General features: G+C 22.9%; 1 protein-coding gene across 1 annotated transcript in view; it reads left to right on the top strand.

Annotated features, from left to right (window-relative positions):
* LOC129618793 (chitin deacetylase 1) overlaps positions 1–20324 on the top strand; it is a 59424-nt gene that overhangs the window by 29291 nt on the left and 9809 nt on the right. Inside the window, exons 4-7 of the mRNA XM_055533793.1 lie at positions 1433–1560; positions 3944–4086; positions 16237–16456; positions 17925–18310. Coding sequence (XP_055389768.1) covers positions 1433–1560; positions 3944–4086; positions 16237–16456; positions 17925–18310 — 877 coding nt within the window. The remainder of the gene's footprint in view (positions 1–1432; positions 1561–3943; positions 4087–16236; positions 16457–17924; positions 18311–20324) is intronic.

The raw sequence follows: 20324 nt of genomic DNA, 5'->3' as shown, positions 1-20324 counted from the left end.
TTAATAAAATTAATTCTAGCATTTAATTCCCCGTTTGTAATTTATTCTTTGATTTAAATACTAATTTTATAAATAACATCTCTCGAATACTGATACTATTTTACCAAGAACGTTTTATACCCGCAAATAATTATCTGACATGCCTGTGATAACATATGTATGTATGTGCAAATATGTATTGCTCTCCTTCCAGGATTTGCTAATTCTTATTTTATTAGAATGTTACAAACTAACTTTATTTAAAACATTAATTCACCTGAATATTAATATTGTTCTCCAATTGTAACTTAAAATAATTTGAATTTTGTATTATACTCGTAATATATTACCTTAGTATGGTTGGTTGGTTAACGTTGCCGGTGCATCTGGTCCATCGCACCCCAATTAGCATAAATGCGCCGTTTTGTTACCACTACCAGGTCGTCTTTGAGCATACCATTAGAGATGGACTATCTAAGACACTCGGTTCTCTTGAAGAATCTATGTGAATCCCGATCTTCGACATTTCCTCCAACCCTGTCACATTTGCTCTATTCCATGCGACCAGTCCGGCCCCGCCTAGAGTCTGACACTCGCAGAAATAGTGAAAAATAATCTACCTTATTGCATTACTTACTAATTATAATTAGTTAAACTGATGAAATAAATTAATTCATAAACGTAAGTTAACCAAATAATTGATTAATTTGTGTTCTAATTAAGATCGTACATTTATTTTTGACATTTAATTACTTAACTGTTAACTTATGTATGTATTTTTTCCAAAATTTGTTTTTTATTTAAAAAACATAGCAATAATTCATTTAAAATTCATGTTAATAAAATTATGAATATTATTTTTTTTTCTTTATTCTGATAGAACTAAGCCAACTACAATTAAATATTATGCATGTCAATCATTTTTATTACATACTGAATCAGAAAAAAATAAAATTAACTCAATTAAATATTAATAAAATTTATTTTAAAAAAAAATCAATTATTTTTTCATATTACAAAAATTTAAAAATTACAATGTTAAATACATAGTTCAAAATTCACATACATAATTATTTTGAAGGTTAATAATATGAATAAGGATTAAATCAAATAATTGAATTGCTTTAAGTTCAAAGAACAAATTTGTTTTAAATTAAGGGCAAATCTCTAACCCTTTAACTGGCAACCCGAGTGATCATGGGTTACTTTTAATATTACTCATGCAGTTAGTGCTTGCATTGCAGTTCAAAATAAAGAATACAAAAATACTCAAGAAATATCACGGAATTTCGAAAAGATTAAAAAAAAAAAGATAATTATGGATATACTCTATTTCAACGCTTGTTTCTTCAATACTTGCAATCAATTTGAATTTGACTCGTACTGATAAAGATTATATTAATTATAATGTTTAAATGCTTTTAAAGTTACAAATATTTTATTTTTATTTTAGCACCAGCACCCGTAACTGATGCACCACTAGATTTAGCACAAAAATGTAAACCAGCTGAATGTGAATTACCATATTGTTTCTGTTCAAAAGATGGTACTGGTGTTCCCGGTGGACTAGATCCAGAAAATGTAAATATAATATTTAATTATTACTCTTATATAAATTAAATATAATTATTCTGTTATACAATTTTTTACAAGTTCTTATTTTTCACTAATAAAAACGGTTTAAAGTAAGATTCTATATATGTAGGTACATTAAAAGAAGATGATAAATAATTTTTTGCGATTTTATAATTATAACAATCCAGTATTTAAAAATACCTCACAAAATTTTGTAAAATTACTTTCTTTGCTTGCTAACGCAACGGGTTTATTATACAAAACTAAATCAAAAATTTTAGTTAAAACTCCAAAACGTTAAAAAATTATAAAACAAACTCTCATTGTTCTCATGTAACATCAGTTTTTAAATTTTAATATAAAACTAAAAAAACATTTAAGTTGACGTTGAATATTTTTTATTACTCTTGCATTACAATTTTATTAACACTAATCTTTATTGATGACGACAATATTTCCATCATTAACAATCTCTTTATTGTTGCATTTAATGCAGTTTAAAGTTTGTTTTGACACTTTGCAAATCTACTTACATTCTACAATCACTGTTCTGCCAACAACGAATAAATACTTACTTATTCTTCATTCAGAACCAAAATTTTGTATTTAATACAAAAAATAATACAGAATTTTCTAAAATGAAAAATACTTTTTTAATGAAATATTTGTTCTTTAAACTCAATTTTTTAACTATTTTGGATGTAGAAAAGTTACGCAATATGGGCAATTAGAATCTTATGATACACATACGATTTTTATATACAATATTGGCAAAATATTGAATGAAGAACATTGCATACAGAAGGACCTTTATTCTGTCACGTAAAAGAATAAGTGAGATTAAACACATCGTAAACACAAACCTATTTGTATAAACGAATTATGTCTTTAATAACATTTAAAAAAATTTACGATAAATATTAAATTATCACTTGGTGATTCGCTCTTTAGAATAAGCCCAACTGAAAGATCAGAAATTTCATAATTCACGTCCTTTAACACGTTGGCTTTCAATTTTTTCTATTCTTACTGTTTGTGGTTGTAAATTAAATTGTTCGTTTGACTCAATATATACATGATGAGGGTGAATATGAGGGTGAATGCATGCACATAAATATGAACAGTGTAACGTTCTATATTTATGTGCATGCATTCTAAAACTTAACCGTACCCTATAAAACATTTCTATAGAAAAACTTTTCAAAAATAATTTTTTATATTGTTTACCTTCTTAAGTAAAAATAAAAAAAAATGTTTATAAAAGTCATAGTTTCTTACTTATTCCATATTCTTTGATTGTAATGGACATAACCTAAAATATGATATACTAAACATATTTATTTCTACGTACACATATACATATGTATACAAACCATATATTGGTATAAATAAGAATAATTTTCCGGTGCAGTAGATTATGAAATAAAAAATAAAAGAAAATTTGAAATTATTTCTTTTCTTTTACACAATTCACTACTAAAATCATTACTTTTACTCTTTTCAATAAAGTTTACAAATAATCTTATAGATGTACACTTATGTGTATGTATTTATAAATAAAGAAGTATTATAGTTAAAGTAATTTATTACAACAATATACATAGGAACATGCACTATTTTTCCAATTTTCCCTATTGTGTATATTTATTTTGGTCTTCTTTTTTTTTGGACGAAAAACTAAAACTTTTATACAAAATAATTCATTCTTATTTCTTCATAAAGAAATATATGAGAAATAAAATTACTGACCATTGTTATATAATATTTTCTTAATGTCACAACGTGAACTTTATTTTATAAAATAATTTTATTCTTTAATGTCCTAATTTGTAGTAAATTTGGAAAAAATATACTGAATATTAAACAAATAAAGTCTAGATTGTTATAATTTTATTATACTCATTTTGGTTTCATAAAAATTGTTTTAAAACCCTTTAAAAATTAATACAAGCGTCAATATTTTAAAATTAGCCTATTGAGCTCGGTATTTTAAACTGCTCAAGACGAAAATCAATATAAGAAGATAAAGGATAGTAACTACCGTGGCGTTCTCTGAATTTTATATAATTTTATTGTAAAATGCCCTATCTTGAGTTACAGTTAATGCCATAGATTGATTTAATTAAAGTTACATATATGTATGAATTGTTGGATTTAGTATAGATATTAATATCTAAATTAAATTTAACTACAGTACCGAATACATTATGGATCCAAAAGAATATCAGTCATGTAACTCAAAATTCCAATAATAATTTATTTTTCTGAATTGTAAAAGGTGCTGTTGCTTACCGTTAATTCGTCGTAAATTTGTATATTTAATTATTAATTTTTTTTTTTTAAATATTTTTAGTTTTTTTAAATATTTTTTTTTCATTTATTCAAATAGATTCCTCAAATGGTTTTACTTACTTTTGATGGTGCTATAAATTTAAATAATTACGAACATTATAAAAAAGTCTTTAATGGAAAACGTAAAAATCCAAATGGCTGTGAAATAAGAGGAACTTTCTTTATATCTCATGAATATAGGTGAGTTTTTTTTTTAAATAAAATTTAACAATATTTTAATAATAGTCGAATATTTATATGTGTATATAAAGTATTTTTATATAAGCCTGTGCCTTTTCATATGAGTTTTCATAAATATTTTCTTTTATTATTTTATTAAAAGTAAATGCACGGAAATTAACAATTCCTAAATTTGCTCTTTTAAAATTGAGAATTATTCATGATCTTTCGAAAAGTGGAATAATTAGAAAAACATACTCCTCTTTTTTAAAATTACATGTTGCGAATGGATAACTCTCACTCACTTCTTTTTTTAATCTCACTAATACAAATGCGATGCACAAAAACACATAATGAATTACATAGAATTTATACGAAAATGATGGGTGGCATATACAAAATTACTAAAATTCCAGCTCTAATTAATCAAACGACTAGAATATCAATAATACTGTTCTTCCTTATATACGAATTGATGTTCTGTTTCCCCTAAAAATATGCAATTTAAATTAAAAATATCAATTATGTACGATAGAATATTTCATTTTACTATACTGCGTAATATGTGAATGAATATTATTCTGAAAGCTCTTTAAAATTGAAATCAATAATATTTTGAAAATTCTCATTCAGTTAATGAATAATTCACAAAGATTTTATCTACCGTTTCTGTGTACCTTAAAATATAATTCAATTCTAATTACATAATAAATACACAAAATTAAAATTAAAAATTACACAAAAAATAAATATTCAAAATATGAATAAATGAACTTCATATTTAAAAGCATTTAATTAAAATGAAGTTTTCTTTTATAATGTTAATAACAATATCTTGATTTGGTATAGAATTTTAGCAGTTTATTCCTATATTACAATAGCAATTTTTCATTCAAATACTCATAAACTCAAACTTCAAAGTATATGTATATATTATTATATAATACACACTTAAAACATATAAAAAGCAAATACATAAATACTTAAACTTTATATATGGGAAATTAACTATGGTAATTCAAAACTTTTTAAAAGACTAATACCATATACATAAATGAAAATGGTATGTTATTACATAATTACAATCTTAAAAGTACTTGTAAATGATAATGAAAATATTTACAAAATGGATTAATAGGAAAAGTTAAACAAAAGCATAAAATATATTTGTTTTTTCTTTAATATTGCCATATAATTATATTTTATATAATATCTTAAATTTAGTATAATGGCACAGTCTCCTTGAGACACATTTTAATATTCGCATTTTTATATTGAATCACAAAATAATAAAATTGATAAAAAATTTTTGACTTTCCTTTTGAATTTGAATTGTATCTTTTTAATCACATACATAAAATTTTTATTTAAAAATTGTACTTCTTTTTTGTTTTCATGCTTGACTTTAAGAAAAATTTTATTGAAATTTCAATTTCACTTTATGAAAAATGAAAAATTTTCAGAGTTCAGTTTAAAAAAAAAAAAACACATCTCTTTGTATTTTTTAAGAATTTTTCACATTTATTTTATAGAAAAAAAAAAATTTGAAATTTTTCAATTTACATAGAAAAAATTTTAACAAAAATGTCCTTTTTATATTTTTTGAAGCAGAAATTTTATGCATTGTAAATAAATTTATATACGAAATTCATATAGTTTTAAAATTTGCTTTCGTAATTTTAAATAAATTTTTTTTTCCGCTGAATAGTCATAATTATTTAGAATTCGTTGTTCATAATAATTTCGTTGTTATTTAGGCAATTTAATTAAAATTCTAAAATCAAAATCTAATAGATAATTTAATAAAATCAACAAGGAAAATTTAATGAAATGAAGATGTCTCGATTTCATATTTATCTGTAATAAATTATCTATAATTTACATTAATTCCTGCTATTACAATGGGCACATTTAATTACTAAAACCGTCCCGAACTGCGAGTTTTATAAATTAGTTAAAGTAATAATTATAAAAATTGTTAAAAGACTTACATAATGTCGGCCAAGTGGCACCTAAATTTTTTTCATTTAGTACGTAATGGTTTAAGAAAATGTTCTAAGCAGCTGGGCAAAATTCTGTAAAACAAGTTTCAAAAAATTTTGTATGAAATTATTTGGTTATAGAAAACTAAAAAAAAAATCAAAAAATGGAAAATTTTGATTTTTCTTAAAGTGCAAATGCTTTGTATTCCGAAAGTAGATAAAAAGAAGCCCCTACTTTTTCCGGGATAAGTAGAAATTTCATGAAAATTTGTTAAAATCTCTGTAACTTTGAAGCTCTTGACACTTAGCACCTAGTCCAGAATAAAAATTTTACACATTTTTGACTCTCTAACCAATTATATATGTTGTTTTTCTGACTCACCCTGTATAATTACTTAAAAATACCCATTACCTTAATATCGTAGTCATATTTTGCAAGACTATAGTATTCAATTACAAAAGGTTTCAAACAATTAAAGCATTCTGATAAGTATTCTCAATCACAATTGAATAACTAATGCTATAAGAAGATATATCATGCCCCTAAGCTATAAGAAGATGTATATCTATCAGATCACCAAGCTGAAATTATTTTCCGAAATACTCCGAAGTAACGAAATTTACAAAAACAACCCTCTTGTTTTATATCCCGATTAATGCTATTCAACAACCCATTGTGATTTTCACACAAATTCGGATATAATTTTTGATTTAGTCTTTATATATTCGGGATCAGAATAACTATATTTGTCTTTTGTAAAATTTTCAATATTTCTTAAATTATATATTTTTAATTAGCAACATAATAATATCTATAGATAATTTTTTTGAAATTTTAAATTAATCTAAGAAGATTTTACTATCAAATCAACTTTTTTTTTAATATCCATTAAATTTAGAAAGAAACTTGCAATTTTGTAAAAATTTTCTTTAAGAAAATTTCTTTATTAGAAAAAAAAAATATTTGCTTAAAACCAAAAATTCTTTTACTTTAACCTACATGCATTATAAATAATTTTTCACTGAAATTCTCCATATATGCATATATATATATATATATATATATTTATATATATACAGAGTATAAAATTTAAATCAAGGACTAATGAAAATTTTATGCTCCTCAATGTTGTCCTTGTATAAGAAAACAAAATTTTAAATATATTAAAAACTTTAAAAATTGCAAATTTTTTTGAAATTTTTTCCCTCATTCTGTTTTTTTTTTTTTTTAATTTGATATTCGATAATATTCTATAAAATATTTGTTATAAAAACCGAGAAAAATTCACTTTCAAAAAAAAAAGAAGCTCTTAAAAAGAATAAACTTATGGATGTGAATCTAATGGATTCCTGACGAAGTAAAGTTTCTTTTTTTTTGCAAAGTTTTAGTCAAAAAAAAGAAAAAAAAATTCATGTTTTAAAGAAAAATAAAAGTTTCAATATTCCGCTAAAGTTTAAGCGATTTACAGAAAAAAATGTGGTAAAAAGTGGCACACAGTTGTATCATACGTAAATTTTTCCATTTATAAGGTTTAAGAAGAAGACCTTTAATCGCAGTTAAATGCGATTGTTTTAAAATTAATTAAGTAAAATAATTTACTTTTTATATTTTACTACTGAATTAATTTTGAATTTCTGTAAAAGACTCTTGGCTTTAATTGAACGTATCACATAATTAGTTATTACGCGATATAAGAATTTTCCGTATCCAAATCTATAATCGAACAAAATTTAGTCGGATCCTAACAATTCTAAAAAGATGACATTAAATTTTTCATAACGTTGAAAATTTGACTTAATTTTAGAAAAAATATTAATAAAAGCTGATAAATAACTGAATAGAGGCTCTAAAATTATACTAATTTAAACTGTTTTACTTTTTACCTGTACTAACGATTTTGTAAAGTATTTGTCATATTATTTACGAAACTGTAAAATTAATAAAACAAAATAAAAACTCTAATTTTTTAAGAAAATTTTTAAATAAAAATTCCACATTTTATGACAATGCCATATTTTTCCTTGCCATTTTAAATGTATATAAGAAATTTCAAAATAACTATTTACACACTTTAATTAATTATGAATTTTGAGCAAGAAATTCATAGATGATTGATTACTTGAAGTTCTTTACTTTACTTTAATTACCACTTGTTTTTTTTTTGGATTACACATTTACTTTTCCGATTACAGATTAACAGTTACATTTAATTTGTTCATTACGACTAATATATCCTAAAATTTGTCGAACAATTCCTTATTACGAGAATATTTAATAAATTTAACGAAAAAAATGTAAAATTTACTGGAATTTAATTTTTAATATACTAAAAGAAGTAAAAAATCAGCTATAAGGCATATTAAAAAGCGGAAAAAATTAACCAGCATATTTGTGTTTTTTTTTTTTCTTTTTAATTTTCTGTTGCATTAAAGGACACATAATTGACATGCTTTGGTTTATAAGAAAATTTATTGAATCAGAAAATTGTTCATTAAAATTTTTTCTTGAAAAATTTGCTAAATTAATTTTTTATTCACTGTGCTCTCTCTCTGAAGACTCCTTAAAGTTTTTCCCCTTATATAAAATATAAATTTTTTTTTCCCTGAAAAATTTCAATTTAGTTACCTATTTTTGATGAACTTTAAAAATTTTTAAATTTTTTTCTTTTTTCCTTTAATTGCAATTTTAATTTTAAATGGCGTAAATTTTAAAAATATTATTATGCACTTAGAAATCTAAAATTTAAGTACAAAAAAAAACTGGAATTCCTAAAAGACCTACAAAGTTTTTTTTAACAAAATGTCAAAATATTTAATAGTAATTTTAATAAATTACAGAGATATTCTCAGGATTTAAATTTAGGGTGTTTTGAGGACTACATGAAAAATTACTTCGTTAGATTTGAAATTTCTGAAAACTTACAACTTAAACAATTTATATTTGTTGTTTAAAATATTCATTATTAATTAAAAATTTCAGAAAGCCAATATCCAATTCAGTTTGGTGCAATTCCAAAATTGTTGAAATAAAATTTTCGAAAATGAAAACGCACCCCTTCAAGAAAAACAAAAATTTTACCAATAGAAAAAATTTTATGAAAGTAAATAATAAAAGCAAAAAAAAGTTACCACAAATAAAATAAAAATTTAAAAATAATTAAGAAAATTACTTGGCGATTTATTTTTTTCAAAATAACAGTACCATAATATTTTCAATTCGCTTCATCTGTACTATATTAATAATTGTACATCAACAAATCCTCTTTGATTTTTCCTATATTATTTCTAATAACTTTTTCATTACATAATGGGAATATTCAGTTCGTATTATGATAATAATATGGATAGCATACTGCATCATCATCAGATAGCAAAATTAAAAATACTTCTTTCACTTTTCAATAAAGTTACACAACTTCGTCGAACAAAAAAAAAAAACACAAAAATTTTCTACCTTTACAATATTTCCATTCTCGCATATAATGACAGTAACATCAACTTTTCCGAAAACAAAAAAAAAATGAAAGAATAAAAGCTTTTTGTATAATAAAATAAAAAATTTGCTGGTGCCTTACGTCTAACATCAAAACTAATTCTTTAATATGTCCACGTAACAATCCTTAATTTTATTATACCTATATGGTATGTCCAGTTACAAATAGTTAAATTTAAAGTTTAAAAGGAAAAATAAACCGTATAATAGGATAAAGTGTTTGAAATTTTCACAATTGAATTATTTTATGCAACTTTTGCAACTTGAGTGTGATTTTTTTGTAAATAACATTTTACAGCTCTTGACCACAACATTACTCAATACCCATAATTTACCATCTTTTCCAACAAAATTTGGAAATTTTAAAAGTTGAAGCACTTTAAATTTTTTTAATGTTTTTCGTCCTTCACATAACGTAAGCTTGAAAAATATAAAAGTAATCTAAAAAAAAGCAAATATAAATTAAAATTTTTAAAATTAAATTTTAATTTCAGAGAAACTGAGAATTTGTAAAATAACAGCCCATTATTAAATTTTCATTTTATATTAAAAAACATTCATACCTGATTTTCAACATTAACAATTCTGGTTATATTCCAAAAATAAGTCAAAATCATAATAGAAAAATGTTCATTGCTTAACTATTTGCGACAGGACACTCTATACCATTATCTATCATACTAAATTAAAAAAATAAATATATTTTTCTTTTTTCTCTAGACTTTTATTACGTTATTGCGGTTTCGAAAATTTCTCTATATTTTTTTAGTGAAATAAATTTTGTAAAGGATTTGGAGTCATAAAACTTTTTCATGTTATACAGGATCTACCACAAAAAAATAAAAATAATAGAAAGTAATAATGGAATAGGGAACATATTGACAATATTTTATCCTATACGTCGTTTTGTACCTTCCATAATCAATAGTTAGCACTTCAATAATATATTTATATAAAATTAAAGTAATTCATATACTGTTTATATTATTTGTTGTATAACTTAATTTATAGTAGATGAAATTAGAAGCAGTAATTTATTATTATCAACAATATTAATCAAATCAGTGAAATTTTTTATTCCTCATTCGAAAATGGTCAAAAATTTTTTAATATTTTACTTTATTTTATTCGGTACGCTAACTTTGATGGAAAGGAACAGTGATCATTATGAATTTTTATGTAATACAGTTTTTGTGCAAACAATTCATATCCAATATTAAGGCAATTTCTCTGTAAAAAAATGTTTGTAGTGAATTTTTCCTCAGTCATCTTCCATGAATATTTTGGCTTTTAAAATGTAACATTAACTTTTGCCAAATATTTTCTGTGTCATTTATATTATAAATTAAAATTCCTTTATTCCAAAATACCAATGATGTAATCTAGCAATACCAATAAAGTAAACTTTATAATTTTTAAATTAAACAATACGAAAAAAAAAAGAATTTTTGAGTCACTGTTAATTAATTTAATTAAATAGTTTTTTCTTTTTAAATGACTATATGACCATCGACTCATTGTTATATTCTATTAAAAAGCAAATAGAAATTTTAATTATCTTCTTGATTTTCAAATTCGATCTTCATCAAATGTAAAAGCCCTTCAAAAAATGTACATATTCATTAAAGCTACTGTACGCCATTTTTTTTCTAATCCTTTCTATTTACAAATAAATTTTTTTTTTCTAAATTTTTACAATTTCCAATACATTACTAGAGTTCCTTTTTTAAAATGTCCTTTCATTATTTTACATTTATATTGTGGTTGAATATTCTATATAAATAATATATATATATATATATATATACATGAATTTTTTACTTTTAGAATTTAAAATTGAATTCTAATAAAATTAAAAATCAAGGATACACGACCATATTTGCCTGTCATACTCATTTAAAATCCTTCATTTTATTTTGTTAATTTAAATCGGATTTAAAAATAATGCATAAAACCAAGTTAGTATATTTTAAATTTTATAGTTCTTTTCATTTTTTGTAATTATACAGTTCTAGATAATGGCTTGTCGTATGTTCTATATATATATACGTTGATTTAATTCCACAATAAATAAATGGAATACTATGTGAATCATAATAAATATTTGGAACATGTTTTGGATATTAAAAGGATTTTTATCTGTTCAATATTATAATGAATCTAGCCCTCATATTTTCAAAAGATATATATAATTTAAATATGAATACGTATAAAATTATAGACGTCTAATAATGTAAATCTATTGCGTGGAGTATATTTTATAGAAGTAATAGAAAATACTTCATAGTGGAATGTGTATTGTAGAAAATTTTGACCGGAATGTAAGATATTTAGCTAGCGTAATTTACATCTAAGTTTAAAGGTCTTTTTTACGGTTTGAACTCAATTGAAGTAGGATAAAAAGTAAAACTTAAAAATTATTCGTACACTTTACAGCGAAAAGAGGAGATTAAGTAACATCAACTTATACACTAATTTTTCATCATTAAGGATATAAAATAAATAGGAATTATAAGTTTTATAAAATTTACACAGACTATTATAAAATCTCAGGAAAAGGAAGCAAAGAACAGAAATTTTCAAATAATTTTGAAAAATTTGAATTTTTTATATTTCCCAAGAATATTTCGTACTTTGTCTGTAACAATATAATTTCGCGATATTTTATATTTCAAAAAAATTAATTTAGACATTCATATATACTCATCTACATTAATGAGCACATTATAACCCTATCCAACAATTTGACAACAAACTATTCTTATCAAAGTAAAAATAAATAAAATTACACATAATTTTCCATATAAAAAAAAAAACATTTCATAAAATTCTACTCCAATGTCATTATGATTTTCAAGAGTAATTTTAAAATATCATTAACATTTTAATTCGAAATATTCAATTATAAAAGTGTTCATCGTGTATAACTTTTCTAACATCTTTGACACTATCATTTGCAATTTATTTTAAATGCACATATATATATTTATTGTTGTATGTATATATGAAGAGAATTAAAGAAAAAAGCATTTCAATGTTATTAAAGCTTCCATTATTGTCAAATGAAAATATGCATATAACAAAAGAAAATTTTATTAAACATTGAGTTGACATTTAATAGAGATTTATAATACTGAAAATTTATTCAACTATATACATAAAAGTTACACTCATTTCTATGAATCTCCTTTACATATTTTATTTACATCGTACGTATGGTGTACGTATATTTATTGTAATAAAAGGGAGAAATTTTATTTAAGATTCGAATAAAATGCAATAAACTATGATGTACTTTGGGTTTTTGGTTATACTATGCTGATTATACTATTGAGTTTTTGGTTATCAAAAATATTTAACATCAACATCAAAATGACATCAAAATTTTATTTGGAATGTAGATTGATTAATACAAAAAAAAATAAAAATATAAAAAAAAAGTGAATTACATTGTATTCAAAATTCGATGTTGTATGACAAATTCTTAAAAATTTATTGATCTGATTTTAAAAAAGAAGTTAAAGTTAAAACTGAAGAATATTAACTAAGCTTTGTGATCTAAAATAATATTTATATAACAGTCGCGAATATTTATTAAAAGGTCATCCTATTTTCACAATTTATTTGAAATTTTTCAAAAATTTAAACCCACATCGACCTACTTAATTTATATTTGCCACTTCTGGTCCATAAAATCATCAATATGATTAGTTTTTCCTAAATTTTTTAGTTTTGGTTTAGCTTTAATAAGTTTTATATTAGTGTCTTTTAGATGGTAATTCTGCAGCATTAATAATAAACATATTTTACAAAATATATATCTAGTTAGCTCCAATAAAATATGAACATTTATGTTTCGGGGAAAAACTCAAATAATATTGATTACTGTAAAATACGTAAATTATGTAAATAAGATAAAAATTTTGTTGTAAAAAATTAAAAACATATCCAAAATAGTTTTGATATAAAAACAATGTTTGGACATATTTTCAATTGTTTACGTTATTTACATGCTTTATATAATTTACATTAATTTGTAATACATTTTAATTTATTTACGCTATTTATTTAATCTACATTAATTATGTTTATTAAATTATTAACATTTTTTACATTTTTTACCTTTTTTACGTTTTTTACTTTTTATACGTTTTTAACATTTTATACATTTTTTACATTTTTTATGTTACTAAAGATGTTTGGGTTATTTATGTCATTTTAGTTATTTACATTATTTACGTTTTTTACTCCATTTACCTTATGAAGTTTTTCCGATGAAATTTTTTGTGAAAATCTATACGAAATACAAATTATATTATAAAGTTTAATCAAAGAACCTCAAATTGCCATTTACAATTTAAGAACTTTTTAACTTTAAAATAAAATTTGTTGGAAAAGTATGTAATACAACTCTCATTCATGAATGGAGAATTAAATTTCACGGGAAATTATGTGTATAAATTCAGCCTAGACGTTTAACTCTTTTCTCATAGCCTAAGACACAATCTATATACTATTAGTAAGTTAAAAAAAATTTTTAATTTTTCTATTGAAATTTTTCCTTAAAAACCATGCTTAATCTTTTAAAGTATTGCAAAATTACAGCAAACTCTACTAAGTCCCACGTCATTTGCATGTAAGCATAAAATGAATAAGGAAGTTTCAATGTTATGTTTTAATTTTTCCAAATTTACAACAAACAAAAATGTTTTAATATTTTTACAGGAAAACTTTTTAGTTAAAAATTAAAAACTTTTTTCTAAAAACACACTCTTTAACATGAAGATGAAAAGAGTCAAAGAAGGACAAATAGAATCAATTATTTTACAAAGCCAAAAATATATGACGAAAGGCAACAACAACCACACATACATATATATATAAACGTTTATGTCATGTGTACGAACAATGTAAACAAGGGAAGTATGGACATATTTAGACCATGTTCGTTCTTAATGTATGATGTAAAAATTATTTGATTATCAGTTATCACACAACTTTTCTAAATTTTTATTCTTTCCTCTTTTTTTTTACAAATATTTTTCTTTTATTACACTATGTAACAAATACAAGTACATACTATATGTAACATATTTTGCTAATTTCTCTCTCTCTTTCGTGCTTTTTGTGCTATACTTTTATATTCTACTATAAAATAACAAAAATGTATACTGCATACGGTATTTTTGCTTCTCTTTTATCTTTTCATTATAAGGGAACTTTGATTTTGCAAGTTTAATTACAAAATCTAGTTTAACTCTTCGCATATTATTATTATGCACATAATAATTTGATAAGGATAACAATATATGTATTGAAAATTTTATTTAATTGTCTGCTTCTTTGTTTATATTTTAATTAAAATAACTACCGAATTATCAAATAGCTATCTGTAAAGAAATTATGTGCATAATAATAGTATTTAAATAACATATTAGATTACTAAAGAAAGTCTTAGGTAACTGCCAGGCAAGATGCCAAATTCCATACACAAGGCGAGAAAGAAAATTAAATTATTTTTTTTATTTTGCCGTCAGTAAACTGTCGTGCTAGTACTTTAACATTCGCTGCAGATTAAACCATTAATAAAAAATATTTATCTATTTATTTTGAAGAACCATTTTAGTATGTTGAAAAACTGTCTCATGAATTCAGCATATTAAATTTTAATAATATTATACTTGATGTAACTTCGAACTTTCAATAACATTTGTTACTTATATCTCCGCACATATCAACCATATTAAAATTAATGACCAATGTCCTATATAATGTCTTTGACATCCACAACAGCGAATATTTATAAGTTAGATTGTGTAAAGAGATCCTACAATTGGAATTATTGCAGTAATTATTCAAATTCAGCTTATAACTGCTAAAACTATTAACTTGCATAATACAGTATTACTGAAATCCATAATATCAAGCAAAATGCAATTTTGATGTTAGTTATTATTCTTAAAATTATTCAAATAAATTTAATTGAAATAATTTCTTGAAATAAATCGTGTATAAAAAATATTTACAAAAACAGATTTTTCTATTTTCGCCTTATTGTATGCAATTTTTAAAAAATTTTTATTGCAATAAAAATTCAAAGTTGTTCTATTATTTTTGTATAAAAAATTTGATTTACTATTTATTCATTGAGATAAATATGAAAGAGCTTAAATAAATATCTTAAGAAAATCAAACTCAACCACATTTTTGAATGAGTTCTAAAAGGAAAATTGACATAAATCCATTTCGTTTTTTTCGTTTTGTGTTTGAGTATTTATAACACTACGTAACCTATAACACAACATCATTTTAATTGTGTTCTTCACAAAAATTTTTATCACAATATTGTTTGCTACGAAATAAAATATTTTATAAATTGCAAAAAAATTGGCTTATTGTTACCCTTTTGTTAAGGTATTTTAAATATATATGAAAGACATTAATTTTGCAAATACAAGTTCCATAAATGATTATACAAATGATACAAACAAACAAAAATATTAAGTACAACTTTATATACAAAAAGACTCTTTTATATTATGAAAAGGACAACAATTTATAATAGTAAAGTATTTATGTATTATAGAATTTTAAATAAATTTTATATTATAAAAATATTTTAACATTTTTCATTTTATTTCATTTTTTTTTTTTTTTTTTCATTTTTAATTTAAAATCTTGTTTACATAATTGTAGTAACTATCAACAAATACAAACTCTTGCTTATGAAGGACATGAAGTTGCAACAGAAACAATATCCTTACAAAATGGATTACAAGATAAAGGATATGAAGAATGGGTTGGTGAAATGATCGGTATGAGAGAAATTTTACGTTATTTTGCAAATATTTCAACAAGTGAAGTTGTTGGTATGAGAGCACCATTCTTAAAACCTGGACGTAATACACAATATAAGGTATATAAACAATATATGTATGAAGTTTTAATGTATATTAATAAAATTGTATATTTACATAATATTTAAAAATTATGAAAATGTTTACATGATTGTATAGAAAATTTGTGGTCTATATGTTAGAAAATGTTAATATATTGAGAAGAAATTATTATAAAGAACAGGAATGAGAAATTATGCAAGTTTTTGTCACAAATTGGTAAAATATTTAAATTCTGCACAAATTTTATAAAATATTTAAGTATATAAGATACCACGAGCAATAATAAAATTTCATTTCAAAGACATAATGATTTATTTGAAATTTTTTCACAAGAAACTAATACTGGAGCTAAAATAGTAATATTATTATGAAAACTATTGTGCTATGCAGTCATATCTAAAGTTTCTATTTTCACTTAAACTTACGCTTAAATTCTAATGTTTTAAATTTAGATTAAAGTCATCCTTAAAATATCTTACCAAATTCAATTCAATTGTACAGGAACACTCGAAATGTATATGAATTTTGAAATGGTATGTAATAATTTCTGAACTTCTTCATCATTAATTTCACTGTTGCTGCTCTAACTGGAGTTAAATATTCAAGTAAAATTTTTTAATATTCTTTTAAAAAGGAATTAAATATAAAAATTATTTCTATAGTAACCTTTATGATAAACGAAGAATATTAAACAACGTTTTAATAGTACCATGTCATTATCCTTTTTTTGTAAAAAAAAAAAATTCATTTGATTACAATTATATAATATATTTCGCTTTTTCACTGTTATAAAACTTTTCATGTCAATTTAATTACATACGTACTTATATACAGAATTAAAAGAATATTACATTTGTTTTCTTATAATTTTTATTGGAATTAAGTTTTTTATATTATTCAAAGAGAAGGTATGTATGTATGTATAAATTTATTAAAAATTAAAGAAATTATTACAAGTTATTTGTATTCAATATAAAGCTCATATATAACAACAAGAATTTTCTTCAAGTCAAATTTTTTATTAACATTTTCAAATAGATCTCATGATTTTTTAATACTCTTCATAAACAGTCGTCGTGGTATTAATGGAAAACTACGAAAATAATAACTGCGCAATCGAAAAATGAAAATATTTTAAAAAAATTATAAGCAAGTTGGTACTTTCCCCATTTCTTTAAATGGTTGTTAGTGCTCCCTGTTTTCATATGTAGCTCTTAAAATTTTTAATTCTAAATATGTGAAATAACGTAAATTATATTATATGACTTTATTCGTGCAAGCTGCCCGCCCTATTTTAAAACACAAAGTATTCTTAAAATTTCGTTTCAACTCTCGGTGGTAAATTGTAACAATTTCGTTGATTTTCGCAATTGTTAAAGTTTACACTTCAAACTTCATTAGCAAAAATTAAATTTCATATTTTTAAAATTAATCTTGTAATAATACTTTTTTATGTATACCTATAACAATTACAATATTTTTCAGGTTATTGAAGATTTTGCATATATATATGATAGTTCAGTAACAGTACCACCATCAAATATACCAATATGGCCATATACATTAGATTATAAAATATCACATGAATGTAAAAGTGGTACATGTCCATCAAGAATATTTCCAGGTGTATGGGAAGTACCATTAAATGCACATTATGTTGAAGGATATGAAGGTGGACATTGTCCATATTTAGATCAATGTGTTTTACATAATTTAGATACAGAAGAAGTATTTGAATGGTTACAAGAAGATTTTTCAAGACATTATGAACAAAATAAAGCACCATATATGATGCCATTCCATACAAATTGGTTCCAAAGTAAAGATTTAGTTAAAGGATTACATAAATTTATTGATTGGACATTGACATTGTAAGTAAATTCTATATTATATTCAAATTTTAAAATATGCATAAGAAAAACTTTGATGCTACTTTTTATTTAATTAAAATTTTTCATGGCCTTTATAAACTCCTTTGAGATTCTATAAAGTATTATTGACTTTGAGTATTAAAACTCAAATTTGAAAATTACATTAATATAATTTCGATGTATTTGCATATAGAATACAATATCTAACTTTAATTTATAAAAGCCATTCTATTTTAGTACAAAAATAATAATTTTAACACAGAATACTTTACTTTACAAATGCACATTATTGCTTCTAAAGAGAATATAACAATGCCATGACAAATGGATGTTGATTTTTGAAGATATAAAAAAAATTTGAGATCTTGTCAATAAGACGAAATTCAATGTGCATTAATTTGATTAAAATTTGTAATGACAATCTTTTGTAATAAAAAAAAACAAGATATAAGCACCTACAATAAAAAGGATATAATATACAAAAATACACAACAAAAAAAAAACTCTACAGAAAAAAATGAAATGTATACAGGAAAAAAAAAAGTCCTTTGCAGAGAAAAATGCAATTTTCAGTTATGACGATGGCATAAAAAATTTTTTTATCAATAAATCCCAAATTTTAAAGGATATACAAAATCACATTCACGTAATATTTTGTAAATTAATAAAAAGAAATATACATACATACTCTTATGTATATGTTTGTATGTATGAATGATAACGGTAACATTATTCTTATTAAGAGTGAATGTACTTTACTTGCCTTTTGCTTTTTATTATTATGTGAATTTCCTTTAAGGACTATGCGTCAAAAAATGTTCCATAACATTTTATCTCATTTTTAATTTTGTTGCAGTCCCTTTACATAATTTCGAAATCCTTATATATTTTTGGATTTTTTTTCCTGTATTCATAAATTTATTTTGAAATTACTTGTAAAATATATTTACTTCTTAAATATGTCAGTGAATTGAAGAAACGTTTATTAAAAAAAGAAATATGCGAATAATTTTTATTTAAAATCTACGAAATCGGCTATATCAATTTTTATTTATACAAATTGGCTGTATAACACTTGTATACGAATTTTCTTGCAAGAGTTATACTAACAAGTAGTTCTCATAAACGTCTTATTAATAGTTTAGTTGTGCTACTAAACTTGTTATAGTGAAATTTGACAATTTTAGCTTTTAAAGTCTTTCAGTTTTTCTTAAATCTAACAACTTTAACCTTTAATTTATTGTAAACCTTTAATTTAATGTATTATAAGCATTTATGTTGCAACAAACGAATTTTGCCGCAATCATATTATGAAATTTATTTGTGCTAACTTTGATCATTTTCACTTTTATAATCTCACATATATAATCACATTACCTTTACCAGTTGTCAGGCAGCTGATGTTACCATGTAAGGTACTTTCTTGTTACCATGTAAGCATTCTTTCTTATGTGAAATTTGAATACTATAGGTTTTGTATTTTCCGAAATATAACCAAATTAATTTTGATGGTATCTATTAGAAAGAAATTCAATTCTCGGACATAAAATTCTTTAAAATTTCAAGCTTTCCCAATAAACGAGCTTTAAAAGAAGTAAATGGTTCCACGTCATCAAGTGTAATATAGTAAATTTTTATACCTTAACTGATTTAAATAAGTGTTTAATATTCAAATGTGCCTTGAGTGGAAAATCTCCTTTCTTCTTGCTTTCACAAAAAAGTATTAATAATTTTATTTTAAGAACATAGCTAAATGTCCTTTAAAAATTTAAAAAAATTTAAGATCCTCTCATATTAAATAACTTTATCATTCTTAGATCAAATTAAAAAATAAAGCGATTTCTGTACACATTTCAAAAAAATAAGCAATGCAGGCCGAATAGTAAAATTGAAATTAAAAACTCAATTTAAAATTTTCTTTTCTATAAATTTTGTTTTTTTTTTTTTTCAGTTTTCTTCTCATTGTGCACTTATAAAAGGAACCAAACTCAAAAACTTTTGCCTTATATTTCCT

Source organism: Condylostylus longicornis, unplaced genomic scaffold, assembly GCF_029603195.1.
Source record: "Condylostylus longicornis isolate FDR11 unplaced genomic scaffold, ASM2960319v2 ptg000010l, whole genome shotgun sequence".
Lineage (NCBI taxonomy): Eukaryota > Metazoa > Arthropoda > Insecta > Diptera > Dolichopodidae > Condylostylus > Condylostylus longicornis.
Note: the sequence above shows the minus strand (reverse complement) of the source record. Positions and strands in the feature narration are given on the sequence as shown.